Source organism: Antennarius striatus, chromosome 2, assembly GCF_040054535.1.
Source record: "Antennarius striatus isolate MH-2024 chromosome 2, ASM4005453v1, whole genome shotgun sequence".
In the NCBI taxonomy this organism is placed as follows: domain Eukaryota; kingdom Metazoa; phylum Chordata; class Actinopteri; order Lophiiformes; family Antennariidae; genus Antennarius; species Antennarius striatus.
Genome location: NC_090777.1, coordinates 7,545,286 through 7,559,690, shown reverse-complemented (window position 1 = coordinate 7,559,690; position 14,405 = coordinate 7,545,286). Strand labels below are relative to the sequence as shown.

Sequence of the window (14,405 nt, the reverse complement as noted above, 5' to 3'; positions counted from 1 at the left end):
GGAAGTGGAACTTCCTGGTATGGAATCAAAGAACTAGCTGGGCCAGGTATGCAATCAATCATTCATTCATTCATTTTCCAACCCGCTTAATCCGCTAACGCAGGTTGCGGGGTAGCCAGTGCCTATCCTGGCAGTCTCAGGGCGTGAGGCGGGGGACACTCCGGGCACGACGCCAGTGCACCGCGGAGCCACATAGAAACAAACAACCACTCACACACACACTCACTCCTATGGTCAATTTTGGGACCAGCCAATTAACCTGAAGCGCATGCTTTTTGGAGGTGGGAGGAAGCCGGAGAACCCGGAGAGAACCCACGCAGACACGGGGAGAGCATGCGAACTCCGCACAGCGCGGGACTCGAACCCGGGTCCGCTGTGTTGTGAGGCAGCAGCGCTAACCACTGCGCCACCGTGCCGCCCTGCAATCAATCAATCAACTTTTATTTATATAGCGCTTAATCAAATCTGAAGACATTTCAAAGCACTTTACAGATAGAAAGCCAACAATGCCCTCCAGAGCAAGCATAAGCGACGGTGGCGGGGAAAAACTCCCTCATTGAGGAAGAAACTCCGGGCAGGATCCATGCTCTGGAGGGCGGTCATCCGCCTTGACCTGCTGGTTGGGAAAGAGAAATACATTGGGGACAGAGATAGTCAAGTAAAAAAGAGAGAGAGAGAGGCAGATAGGCCAGTTTGAGTTAATGTCCATAGTGAGCTGTCGCTGAATTGGGGGCGGGATTTCCCCACCTGTGGAACAGAGGCACAAAAACAGCTGCAGTATCGTGCAGACAAAGAGTGTGATTTGTAGTAATAAATTCTAGAAGCATAGAAAGATAAAGAAAGAGAAGGAGAAGTGACAGAAGCTCCAGAGTATGTGCCTTTAACGGGAGAGACTGAGAAAAATACCCTCAGCAGCCTAAGCCTATAGCAGCATATGTAGTGGGGTGTGTGTTATTTCCAATTTTAGGCTCTGTGAAAGAGGAGGGTTTTTAGTCTACTCTTAAATAAGCTGAGAGTGTCTGCCCCCTGGACCGAGGCTGGGAGATCGTTCCCGAGTAAAGGGGCCAGATAGCTAAAGCTTCTGCCTCCTGTTCTACTCTTAAAAACCCGACGGGTCACCAGAAATCCTGCATCCTTGGATTAAAAGGCCCTGGGTGGGTGATACACTTCAATAAGATCTTCAATGTAAGATGGGGCCTTACAGTGGAGAGCTTTATATGTAATCATAAGGAGTTTGAATTGTATTCTATAATTAATCCGAAGCCAATGTAGTGATGCTAGAACAGGTGAGATATGCTCTCTTCTCCCAGTTTGAGTCAGTAAGTGGGCAGCTGCTTTCTGAACTAACTGTACAGTCCTAATAGAGGAGCTAGAACAGTCCGATTATAAGGAATTGCAGTAATCTAATCTAGAAGTAACAAAGACATGAATGATTTTTCCTGCGTCTTTAAAGGATAAGAAATTTCTAACTTTAGCAATATTTTGCAAGTGAAAGAAGACTGTCCAGGCTACAGACTTAATATGAGAATGAAAGGACAGATCTTGATGAACAATCACTCCCAAGTTCTTGACTTCATTGGTGGAGGATAGAGCAATGGTATCTAAGTGAATTGCAATGTTAGAGAAATCATCTCTAAGATGCTTCGGCCCAATATAAATGATTTCAGTTTTCTTACTGCATTAAGAAATTTTGAAGCATCCAGGATTTAATATCCCTGAGGCAGGTTTCCAATTTAATTAGCTGATCAAATTCATTTGTTTTAATTGATAAATATAATTGAGTATTGTTATCATAACAATGAAAATTAATGTTGTGTTTCCTTATAATATTTCCCAATGGTAACATATACAGATTAAACAGAACTGGCCCCAGAACAGATCCTTGAGGTACTCCACAGGTGAGAGTTCCTCGATCTGAAGATTTATTATTGACATAAACAAACTGAAATGGGTCGGATAGATATGATCTAAACCAGTCTCCTGTTGAGTTTTTAATCCCAACTTCCTCTTCCAGTCTCCTTAAAAGAATATTATGGTCAACAGTATCGAATGCTGCACTCAGGTCAAATAAGAGTAGTACAGATGGAAGACTTTTATCTGACGCTGTTAAAAGGTCATTTGTGACCTTTAGCAGTGCAGTCTCCGTACTGTAGTTTTTTCTAAAACCTGACTGAAAATCCTCTAACAGATTGTTCTCTAACAGGTAGTCATTTAGCTGTTTGGCCACTTCGTTCTCTAGGATCTTACATAGGAATGGCAGGTTAGAGATCGGGCTGTAATTTCAGAGGATGCCAGCATCTAGGTTTGGTTTCTTAAGGTGGGGCTTGGTCATAGCCAGTTTGAAAGATTGCGGTACATAACCTATTTCCAAGGATTAATTAATTATGAATAGCACAGGTTTATTTATTAATGATAAAACCTCTTTGAGGAGCGTAATTGGAATTTTGTCTAGTAGACAGGCGGTGGGTTTAGCAGAGGAAATTAGGGAATTTAAATCGGAGAGTTCCATTTGCTGAAAACACTCCAGGGTATTGCCATAATTAGTCGATTCCTCTGCTATCTTATTTTATGTTTGGCAGTACGTAATGGATCACATCTCTAAGATTTGTAATTTGCTTTGGAAAAACCTAAGAAAGTCATCACATTCAAGATTTAAAGGAATGGTAGGCCCGATAATGTTGTGTTTCTTAGCCTGGCTACAGTGCTGAAAAGAAACCGAGGGTTCTTTTTATTTTCCTCTATTAATGTAGAGTAGTATTTCTACTTCTACCGAGACCCTTCTTATATGTTGTAAAGCTGTCTTTCCAGGTTGAATAGGCTAGGTCAGTTTCTGTCTATCGCCAAATTCTCTCCAGTCTGCAGGAGCGTTGTTTAAGGTTGCGGACTGATGAGTTAAACCACCTTTCCTGTTTTTTTAATTTTTCTTTTTAACGGGGCTATGCCATCAAGAGTTTTTTTTAGGATGTTAGCCACACTGTCTGTGAGAAATTCGATATTTTGGCTAGTACTGGAATATGGGTCAGGGGAGCATACTGACTCCAAGGCTGAGGGGATTTTTTCTTTAAATTTAGTTACGACTGAATGACTGATTGATCTAGTCAAGATGGTTTTATTCTGTGGGTTAATGTTAATCAGGGCAAAGTCAAAATTAACTAAGGAGTGATCTGACAATAAGTCGTTTTGTGGGAAAATAGTCAAGTCCCCTATATCTACACCGTGGGCAAGAATAAGATCAAGGGTATGATGGTGTTTATGGGTAGGACCATCCACCAACTGTGAGAAGCCTAGAGAATCTAGCATAGACTTGAACCCAACGCAGAAACTATCATTGACACTGTCGAAATGAACATTGAAATCTCCTATTACTGTAACTTTATCTTTGGTAGCAGCCAAATTAGAAAGAAATTCAGAAAAATTTTACCAAAAAAGATTAATATACAAGGAGGACGATATACAATTACAAATTCAATAGAATCAGTTAGTTTATTTGAGGATTGTAGCACATGCATGCTAAGGCACTCAAAAGTACTGTAGCTAGACTCAGGTTTTGGGTTAGTTGCTAAGTTAGAGTTGTAAATGGCTGTCACGCCACCTCTTCGTCCACTATCACGTGCTATATGACTGTTGATGTGCCTGGGAGGAGAAGCTTCATTAAGACTAACATATTCATCCTTATGTAGCCAGATTTCGGTTAGTCCAAAAATGTCAATGCTGTGATCGGTTATTAGATCATTAACTAAAAGAGTCTTAGATGATAATGATCTAATATTTAAAAGACCAAATTTAATTTATCCTGTCTGAATTTTGTATGGGTACACATTTAATGTTAATTAAGTTACTATGGTTAATTGAAGCAGTATTTCTAGATTTTGACAGTCTAACACTTATATATTTCCGAGGGACAGACATAGTCTTAATGGTGTGTGTATTAGTTAAATTAGAGCTAGCTATGGCCAGACTGTAATAGGGGAAACTCAGAGTGGTGTAAAACTGTAACTCTGTTGTCTGATCTCCAGTTTGGCATGTCAAGATTTAAAGGATAGACTTTGAACTATATTTTTAGATAAGAGGGCGGCACCATCCCAAATAGGATGAATGCCATCCCTCCTAATGAGACTTGCCCCCAGAAAGCTTTCCAATTATCAATGAAGCCTACTGAGTCATTGGGACACCACCTAGTCAGCCAACGATAAAAAGATGACATGCGTCTAAACATCTCATCACTTGTTAAATTTGGGAGGGGACCAGAGAAAACCACTTCATCAGCCAGGGTCTTCGCACATGACTCAACGTTAGCTTGCAGGACCTCTGACTTTCTTATCTTAGGCAAGCATCATTTACTCCACAATGAATTACAATTTTTTTAAACCTCACAGCACACATAGTTTGAGGCCACCCAGTTATCATTCTCACATAACATTCAGTCACATCGTTTGTTGAGTCTTAGGCATTTACCATGTCTGCTTTGCAACAAACTAGATTATCCAAGATTCTTCAAGCTCCTAACCTTCAGTACATCCATTCGGGCGTCAACATGGCGGACTATATCAGTAATTCAGGAACACCACATGAATACGCTTTTCTGATTCAGAGTGACCTCAAACCTCGCCCAGATTTACAAATCACACCACTGTCTACAGGGTTGATTCTCTTTGAACTATATTTTTAGATAAGAGGGCTGCACCATCCCAAATAGGATGAATGCCATCCCTCCTAATGAGACCAGACTTGCCCCAGAAAGCTTTCCAATTATCAATGAAGCCTACTGAGTTATTGGGACACCACCTAGTCAGCCAACGATTAAAAGATGTCATGCGGCTAAACATCTCATCACTAGTTAAATTTGGGAGGGGACCAGAGAAAACTACTTCATCAGCCAGGGTCATCGCAAATGTGCACACCGACTCAACATTAGCTTTTAGGACCTCTGACTTTCTTAGGCGAGCATCATTTACTCCACAATGAATTACAATTTGTTTAAACCTCCGTTTAGTTTTACGCATTAACTTTAACTCTCCCTCGATGTCGCCTGCTCTGGCCCCAGGGATGCAGCTAACTGTGGCCGCTGGCTGCCTTAAATTAACATGTCTCACAATGGAGAGCCAAAAATCAGAATATGCCTCTCAGTCGGTGTGCTACTGAGTGGGGCAAACTTGTTTGAGACGCAAACGGAGGGGACCGGAATAGTTTGAGGTTGGTGTCCAGTAGGCTTCTTCTACCTATGTCTCCCCCTCACAGTTATCCAACCATGCTGTTTCCCCAGCTGTTCGGGGGCCACTGTGGGTAGGGGGCAGCTAGCACTAGTGCTAGCAGGACCTACTAGCTGCGAAATTACGCTAGGGCTAGCGCTAGCCGGGCCTACTGGTTGCAGCGCTAAGCTAGGGCCCTCTGCTCCCACTAACCTTTCTGGGGGCTGCTTTTTGCGGGGCTATGCCTGTGCTTGATGGAGCAGAGTCGCCTCTCGACCTGACAGATTCCTGACTTGCTAATGGAGTTCGAGGTGTAACTGAACATAAGACAGTTGGAGCAAGAGTAAATAGGGGAAGAAACGGAGGAGAGGCTGGCGGGGGAAGCCATAGTAGGTAGAATGTTGTAAGAAAATTATAAATGGAAAAATATCACCGTATTGATCGGCTTCAGCTTGTGGGTAGCTAACACCAGCTAACACCGGACAGCAGCAAATGCAGGTGCTTCCTCCTTTTACATCAAAGCTTAACATGTGGTAAATAATAACTAGCCACAGTGAACGGATCGACAATGACAAGCAGATATCATTTACCCAGAAGCCGAATGTTCATGTCAGTGAAATCAAGAGAAATTTCTGCACCTGGCCAGATTATTGGAGCCAATTGACCTGGGGTAGGCTTAAGTTTTGGTTTGACATTGAAATATTTACAGGTAGAGTTAAAGTTAATGAGAAAAACTAAACAGAGGTTTAAATTATCTGTATCCGTATCTGTACTCGGGCAGCATGGTGGCACAGTGGGTAGCGCTGTCGCCTCACAACACGGCGGGTTCGGGTTCGAGTCCCGCTCTATGCAGAGTTTGCATGCTCTCCCCTTGTCTGTGTGGGTTCTCTCCGGGTTCTCTGGCTTCTTCCCAACTCCAAAAGCATGCGCTTCAGGTTAATTGGCCGGTCCCAAAATTACCTGTAGGAGTGAGTGTATGTGTGCATGGTTGTTTGTCTTTGTTTGTAGCTCTGCGGTGCACTGGCGTCGTGCCTGGAGTGTTCCCCGCCTCACGCCCTGTGCCAGCTGAGGTAGGCTCCAGCTCCCCGTGATCAGCTATGGCGGATATAGTGGCAGAAAATGAATGAATATTTACAGGTTTCACACTCATTACAATGATTCCAGATCAAATTGGCCATGTTAGGGTGCCACTAATTGGACAATTTTGCCTGCATATTCTGAACACCAACGTGTGCCGGACCATGGGCCTCTGATAATGCACTTTTGGATAACTGGCCCACCCACAGGGAATCAGATGTTTTCGAGGCACCCTTAGGACGCCAAAAGTTTACATCTTCTGGTGAAGCAGAATGCTGATGAGCAAGCACCTCCTGCAATGTACATGTGTGTGCAGGTGACTGTGGCATACTCACCATGACTTTGTCTTAAAGCTGATACCCTGCCGCCTGCTTGGCTGCATGATCTGCTGCTGCATTACCTTTAGCCTGCAACGTGTTGGCTTTGCTGTGTCCTGAGAATGTTGGATGTGAGTGAGAATGTTGGATGTCCGAATAATCTTCTAATAATCATCACTCTTCAAATCATCATCACTCTTCAAATCATCAAATCTTTTAATACTCATAACTCTTCTGCGCATGCGCGAGCAGGCTGCAGTTTCCTCTGCTCAGAGCGAGTTTGTTTGCATAATTTTGCGTTTTTTTTCTATGTTTCTGCGTGTATTTTTCTAACGTAAAATTATATAATGTATAGTAATATGCTAGTGTACTCCAGGGAGGAGTTGATGTCCATGAGGGTCAAAGGAGACCCAGCAACACGCAATCTCATCCCCCCTGAGCTCCGACGGAGATATCGCGGATGCGGAGCAGGTCGAGTTGAAAGGACTAGACTAACGGCTAGAGCCGCTAACCGGAGGAGAGTCAAGCCCTCCGTCCCCTCCGTCATCATGGGGAACGTGAACTCTCTACCGAACAAGTTGGACGAACTGACGGCGCTGTGCAGGACTGAACAGTGCTACCGGGAGACAAGCTTGTTGGTGTTCTCAGAGACGTGGCTAACTGGCGACATGCCAGACACTAATGTCCGACTAACCGACTTCTCCTCCGTCCGAGCGGACCGGGACACGAACACCGCCGGTAAGAAGAAAGGAGGTGGATTAATCATCTATACCAACGATAGATGGTGCCATCCGGGACATGTGACGGTGAAATCAACACTGTGCAACCGCGATCTGGAGCTAACAGCTGTTAGCATCAGACCCTACTACCTGGCGCGTGAATTTTCGCACGTCATTGTCCTCGTCGTCTACATCCCTCCACGGGCGGACCCTGAGACGGCACGAGAGACCATCTGTGGGACCACCTCTGCTCTTCGGACCCGGCACCCGGAGGCGCTCGTCATCATCACTGGTGACTTTAACCACGTCACCTTGGACTCATCTCTCCCCACAATGGTCCAGTGTGTAGACTGTCCCACACGGAAGAACAGAACCATCGATCTGTTCTACACTAATGCTAAGGAGGCATACACCGCCACCCCCCTCCCTCCACTAGGTAAATCAGATCATAACCTAGTGTACCTACAGCCCACCTACATCCCGCTGGTGAAACGGCTGCCAGCAACAACACGACAGGTCAGGAGGTGGTCCCCGGAAGCAGAGGAGATGCTGAGGGACTGCTTCCAGACCACCGACTGGGATGTTATTGTGGGCTCACATGGGGAGGACATTGAGGGGGCAGCTCAGTGTTTTACAGACTACATGAACTTCTGTGTGGACACCGTGGCCCCTGTCAGGACAATCAGGTGTTACCCCAACAACAAACCATGGGTAACCAAGGAAGTCAAGGCTGTCCTGAACAGGAAGAAGCGGGCGTTCAGGAGCAAGAACGAGGAGGAGATGAGCAAGGCCCAGCAGGAAGTGAGACTCTGCCTGAGGGAAGCCAAGGAGGCGTACAGGAGGAAGCTGGAGAAGCAGCTAGGACGCAACCAGGTGCGTGAGGTCTGGAATGGGATGAGAACCATCACCGGACACGGGAAAGGGCGCAGCACTGTGGAGGGATATATTGACCGAGCGAATGAACTAAACAGCTTTTTCAATCGGTTCAGTTCCCCCACCACTCCCGGCTCTTCGTCCCGGGCCTCTTCCTGTCCTGCAAACTGCTCCACTTATGCTCCCTCCTCCTGTGCTTCCTCTCCTTCCACCCCTGCCACTTCTCCCGAGCCCACTCCAAGAACTGCGAAGCTCAACGGCCCCACCTCAACCACTGGACTTCCAACCTCGCCACAACCTCCTGCTCCCACCACGACGGAGACCATCATCACTGCAGACCTGGTGACGACAACGCTGAGGAGGCTCCGTCCCTACAAGGCGGCTGGACCAGATAAGGTCTCCCCAAGACTCCTCCGAGCCTGTGCTTCGGAACTAGGGGACCCCCTGCAACAATTGTTCAACCTCAGTCTGCGGCTGGGGAGGGTCCCGTCACTATGGAAGACCTCCCGCATTGTCCCTGTACCCAAGAAAGGACGCCCTACTGAGCTCAACGACCACCGACCGGTCGCTCTTACCTCCCACGTAATGAAGACCCTAGAGCGACTGGTCCTGGAGCTCATGCGTCCACAGGTGCAGGGTGCTATGGACCCTCTCCAGTTTGCCTATCAGGCCAAGGTTGGGGTTGACGACGCTGTCTTGTACCTCCTCCACCGCATACTCTCCTACCTGGACGCCGGGGGCTGTGCCGTCAGAGTGCTCTTCTTCGACTTTTCAAGTGCCTTCAACACCATCCAGCCCCGGCTCCTGCAGGACAAACTGACCTCCATGGCTGTGGACCCCTACCTCGTGAGCTGGATCACGGACTACCTAACGGACAGACCCCAGTACGTCCGTATGGGGGACTGTTTGTCTTCTATGGTGACCAGCAGCACGGGGGCGCCACAGGGGACCGTTCTATCCCCCATTCTCTTCACCCTCTACACATCAGACTTCAAGCACAACTCTGATACATGCCACATACAGAAGTACTCCAATGACACCGCGATAGTGGCATGTATCCGGGAGGGTGATGAGGGGGGTACAGGGCATTGGTGGCTGACTTCGTGGAGTGGTGCCAACAGAACCAGCTCCAGCTCAACGTCTCCAAGACAAAGGAGATGGTTCTGGATTTCCGGCGGGCACCTCCCTCTCCACAGCCGGTGATCATCAAAGGCAGTGAGGTGGAGGTGGTAGGAAACTATAAGTACCTGGGACTGCAGCTAGACAGCAGACTGGACTGGTCACTCAACTCGGACTGTGTGTACAAGAAGGGGCAGAGCAGGATGTACTTCCTGAGGAGGCTGGCCTCCTTTAACATCTGTCCTAAGCTCCTTCTCATGTTCTATCAGTCCGTAGTCTCCAGTGTGCTGTCATACGCCATTGTGTGTTGGGGTGGGGGGGCCAGGAAAAGAGATATGGACCGTCTGAACAGACTCATCCGCAGAGCGGGCTCAGTGGTCGGGCTGAGCCTGGACTCTGTGGAGACAGTTCTGGGGAGCAAGACCATGTCTAAAATTAAGGCTATCATGAACAACACCAGGCACCCCCTACACACCACCTTCTCCCAGCAGAGAAGCACCTTCAGCGGCAGACTGCTGTCACACAGCGCCTCCACAGAGAGGCTGAGGTCCTCCTTCGTGCCCCGTGCCATCAGGGGGTACAATGACTCTCTCAGGAGGAGCGGGGGGGAGGTGGCGAGGTCAGCACGGGGTTGAAAATGGATTTAATTTAATTTAAATTTTATTTTATACTGTTTATATATATATATAATTTATTTTTTTATACTGTTTTATATTTTAATTCAATTTTATACTGTTTATATTTTAATACTGTAATATTTTTAAATTTTATACTGTTTATATTTTAGTTATAGTTTAGTATATAAGTCCTGTTAGTGCTGCATGTGTCTGTCTGTTAGTGTAATGTATGTCTTGTGGTATGTCCTGTGATGTCAGTGTTTCTTTTTCTCCTGGTGTTTATCCAGTATTATTTGTTATGTAATGCCTGAGCAGTGGATATATGCAATTTCCTCCGGGATTATTAAAGTATCTATCTATCTATCTATCTATCTATCTATCTATCTATCTATCTATCTATCTATCTATCTATCTATCTATCTATCTATCTATCTATCTATCTATCTATCTATCTATCTATCTATCTATCTATCTATCTATCTATCTATCTATCTATCTATCTATCTATCTATCTATCTATCTATCTAAAGATTGGAGACGATGAATAGTCCTTTGAAGCTTTATTACAGAATATTCTGGGCACAAGAGACTTACAGACAAGGGCTGCAGCGGTGCAAACGAGTGCAAAGATATTTATACTCTGTGGGGGATATGAAACTGTTGTTTAACCTCGACACATCTGCTCTCAACCAGTTCTTTACCGGTTTCAGTTGGTACATCATGACCTCCAGGCATTAGCACAAAATGCCAAGTTGACAGTTTCACAAAATTATCTGAGAATACAGCATTATTAGTCACGCAGACCTCATGAGGACATATCTGTTGTAAACAAAATTATCTAAGGATACTGACAGTCATACAAGCATTTCCAAATATGGTCAAACAGTAGATTATATCTATACAGAGCCTTCATGACCTCAGACAGCCTGGTGCCACCTTCACAAGCGCTGAATGATTTGACACACACAGACAGATATAGATATATTCATGCAGAGCCTTCACCTTCCCCTGCCTCTAGGGCCAAATGCAAAGCCAAAACCTCAGCACCTTGGGCAGAGGGGCTGTCCATCAGTTGGGCGGTGGAGGTCAGGTCAAAGTCACCAGTCAAGGGGTTGTATTGGACTACAGCTGCTGCCGCCTTCAACGGGCCGTCAGTCTGTCTGGAACAACAATCATCTGAAAAGAGAATTAACCCTGTAGACAGTGGTGTGGTTTGTAAATCTGGGCGAGGTTTGAGGTCACTCTGAATCAGAAAAGCGCATTCATGTGGTGTCCCTGAATTACTGATATAGTCCGCCATATTGACGCCCGAATGGATGTACTGAAGGTTAGGAGCTTGAAGAATCTTGGATAATCTAGTTTGTCGCAAAGCAGACATGGTAAATGCCTTAGACGCAACAAACGATGTGACTGAATGTTATGTGAGAATGATAAGTGGGTGGCCTCAAACTATGTGTGCTGTGAGGTTTAAAAAAATTGTAATTCATTGTGGAGTAAATGATGCTTGCCTAAGATAAGAAAGTCAGAGGTCCTAAAAGCTAACGTTGAGTCATGTGCGAAGACCCTGGCTGAAGAAGTGGTTTTCTCTGGTCCCCTCCCAAATTTAACAAGTGCTGAGATGTTTAGCTGCATTTTATCTTTTTATCGTTGGCTGACTAGGTGGTGTCCCAATAACTCAGTGGGCCTCATTGATAATTGGAAAGCTTTCTGGGGCAAGTCTCATTAGGAGGGATGGCATCCATCCTATTTGGGATGGTGCAGCCCTCTTAATTAAAAATATAGTTCAAAGTCTATCCTTTAAATCTTGACATGCCAGACTGGAGATCAGACAACAGAGTTACAGTCTTACACCACTCTGAGTTTCCCCTATTACAGTCCGGCCATAGCTAACTCTAATTTAACTAATACACACCCCATGAAACACAGTGCCTGAAACTGGCGTGGCCAAGGCAGCCGCCGTAGCTAAAGCATTACCAAGTCTGACAAAGCAATCTGATGTTTCTGTATCCCACTCAAGTTTGGCGGTGGGGTTCCTGGACCGTGCTGTTTTATCAGTGCATGTAGTAGCGTCGTGTGTTCGACAAAACAAGGGATGTAGTGTCTACTGTAACTGCACAAACCCAAAAATGATAGCATGTCTTTTACCGTTTCAGGCTTTGGATGGTGCAGGATAGCAGAGCGATGAGCCATAGACATTGCCAAACCATGTGCTGACACAACACATCCCAGGAAAGTGACAGATTTCCTACAACACTGTAATTCCTGTTTGGACACTTTGAAACCGCATGAGAACAATTCCCTCAATAAACATTCAATGACTTCTAAACAAATTTCAGATGTCTCACATGCCAATAAGAGATCATCCACGGACTAAACTAACACACAACCTTCAGGCAACTGCATGTTTTCAAAGCCTGATTTAAGATTCCAGGGCTGTTCTTAAATCCTTGCGGGAGTCTACTGTATTACAGCTTGACTCCATGATACCAAAATGCAAAGTATTTTCTGGAATCTGGATGCAGAGGTAAGCAAAAGAAAGCATTTGCCAAATCCACAACTGTGAACCATTTGAATTTAGGTGAGAGTGATGTCAATACCCTATGTGGATCAGGTACAGGTAGAACCAGAGTTATCGTTACATCATTTATGGCTCTCAAATCATGTGCCATTCAATAACTTTGTCGGCTTTTTGAACTGGCCTCAATGGGGTTGACCAAGGTGAGTCTGATTCTTCCAGAACACCAGCATCCCACAGTCCACATAGTGTACACTCCATCCCCATGGGTACTGTTTTTCTGCAAACAGCGTGTGCATCAAAAATGTTTAGTACAACATCAGGGTTATCTTTACAATGCCCTACATCAAATGGACCTGTAGACCATCCCCCTTCGGGGATAGAATCTAACATTACCTGGCTATCCTCATGATCTGTTAAGTCTCTGCCATGTTCATGTGAAATGAGGTGATGTTGCAGTGTCGCTGTATCAGTCATGGAACCTAAAATTCTGTATGATTTAGTTGATGGTGAGAATTGAAGTGGAATTTGTAAATCCTGCCAATCAGTAAGGCTAACTAAGCGTTTGACTATGGGTCCCAGTTCCCTCAGCTCATGCCCTGAAGACACCAATGAAATGTGGGGAACTGACGTGCTTCCCATTTCAAACAACGTGTTCTGTTCTGATGTCAAAATCATGTGTGCCGCAACGCCTTCAGTTGAGATGTAAATGTGCTCGGAATGTAACTGCCAACTATCGTCTATGTGTGATCTAAACCTATCTTTGTATGTTTCATCGTGGTCCCTGTCATAAAACAGTGTGCAATGTAGAGGATCAATAGGAGGAAGGTAGGGTGCACAGGACTGTATCCAAGGCTTCCACATGGCATACACGGAACACACGCCAGGGTCAGTGGAGGGTGTCTCTGGTTGAACCTCTGCCCAGTAGATGTCAGCAGTGGGTGAGGTTGGAACTGGTCGCATCAGCCATTGTCCATTGCGTCCAGCTTCACTGCAAAAAACTTGGGCACCATCTGGGAACCGGACAGTCAAACCTTGTGGTCCGCACAAAATGGTAGCATTTATGGCAATCAGCAAGTCTCTGCCTATCAGGTTAACAGATGTTTTTGGTGATGCAATGAACCTGTGTCTGAAACAATGTCCTGCCAACACAGAAGGTAATGGTTTGGTGAAAGGCAGAACCTGTGGTTTCCCCGAGAAGCCCATTAATGATATGCTGTCTGATGTTAACATTGACTGCGGTACAGGTGTATTGAAAATGGAATACGTGGCTCCAGTGCCTACTAGGCCGCTGACAGCCTTACCGCACACAGTCATAAGAAGCATTGGTTCCGTCGTTCCGTTGCTTCCAGGGATGCCCAGGCTGTCCAGTAGGGGTCCTCATCCCCCTCTGTCACTGCTTCCCCAGTGTAGTGTTGTCCATATTGCTGCTGTCCAACTGCAACTCCAATGATTGAGATCACCACAGAAACATCCAAGCTTATTATCTGAGTATGATCCGCTGCCGCCATAGCTTTCACTTCTTCCTTGTCCTCCTCGGGCCCCAGATCAGCCGCCATGACCCTGCCACATAACACTGCCAGCGGAATTAGACTTCTTTTTATCATTTGACTTGGACCTAGCCTCAGCTAAGTTTATTTTAAGTAATTGTGTCTGCATGTGTTCCATGTCAATGTTGTGGTCAGCCTCTGTTTTCTGATAATGTGTTAAATGATGCACAAGATGATGGCGGAAACAACCTTCTACCATAATCAGGAAACCTGAGTCACCTGACAACTTCTTCAGTGGAAGTAGCAAACCATTCAAGAGAGCTATTCTAAACAGTGTCTCAGTTCCGACATCATTAGAGGGACACGCTCCCGTTGCCGCTGACCATTGGGCCAGACAGTTGTCATAATACACCAATGGTTCCTCCTTACAATCCCATGGGAACGAGGTAGGAGTGTTTCCACTGGGTGTCGGGAATTCCTTTCTCAGCA

At 45.7% G+C, this 14,405-nt stretch overlaps 1 protein-coding gene across 5 annotated transcripts in view; it reads left to right on the top strand.

Annotated features, from left to right (window-relative positions):
• Nucleotides 1-14,405, top strand: part of si:ch211-207e14.4 (interleukin-17 receptor D) — a 43,504-nt gene that overhangs the window by 5,334 nt on the left and 23,765 nt on the right. Inside the window, exon 2 of one of the 5 annotated variants that reach the window (XM_068340268.1) lies at nucleotides 12,065-12,435. The exons of the other annotated variants lie outside the window; for them this stretch is intronic. Within the exon in view, the coding sequence (XP_068196369.1) occupies nucleotides 12,403-12,435 (33 nt within the window). The 5' untranslated portion in view covers nucleotides 12,065-12,402. The remainder of the gene's footprint in view (nucleotides 1-12,064; nucleotides 12,436-14,405) is intronic. 5 annotated transcript variants of the gene reach the window in all.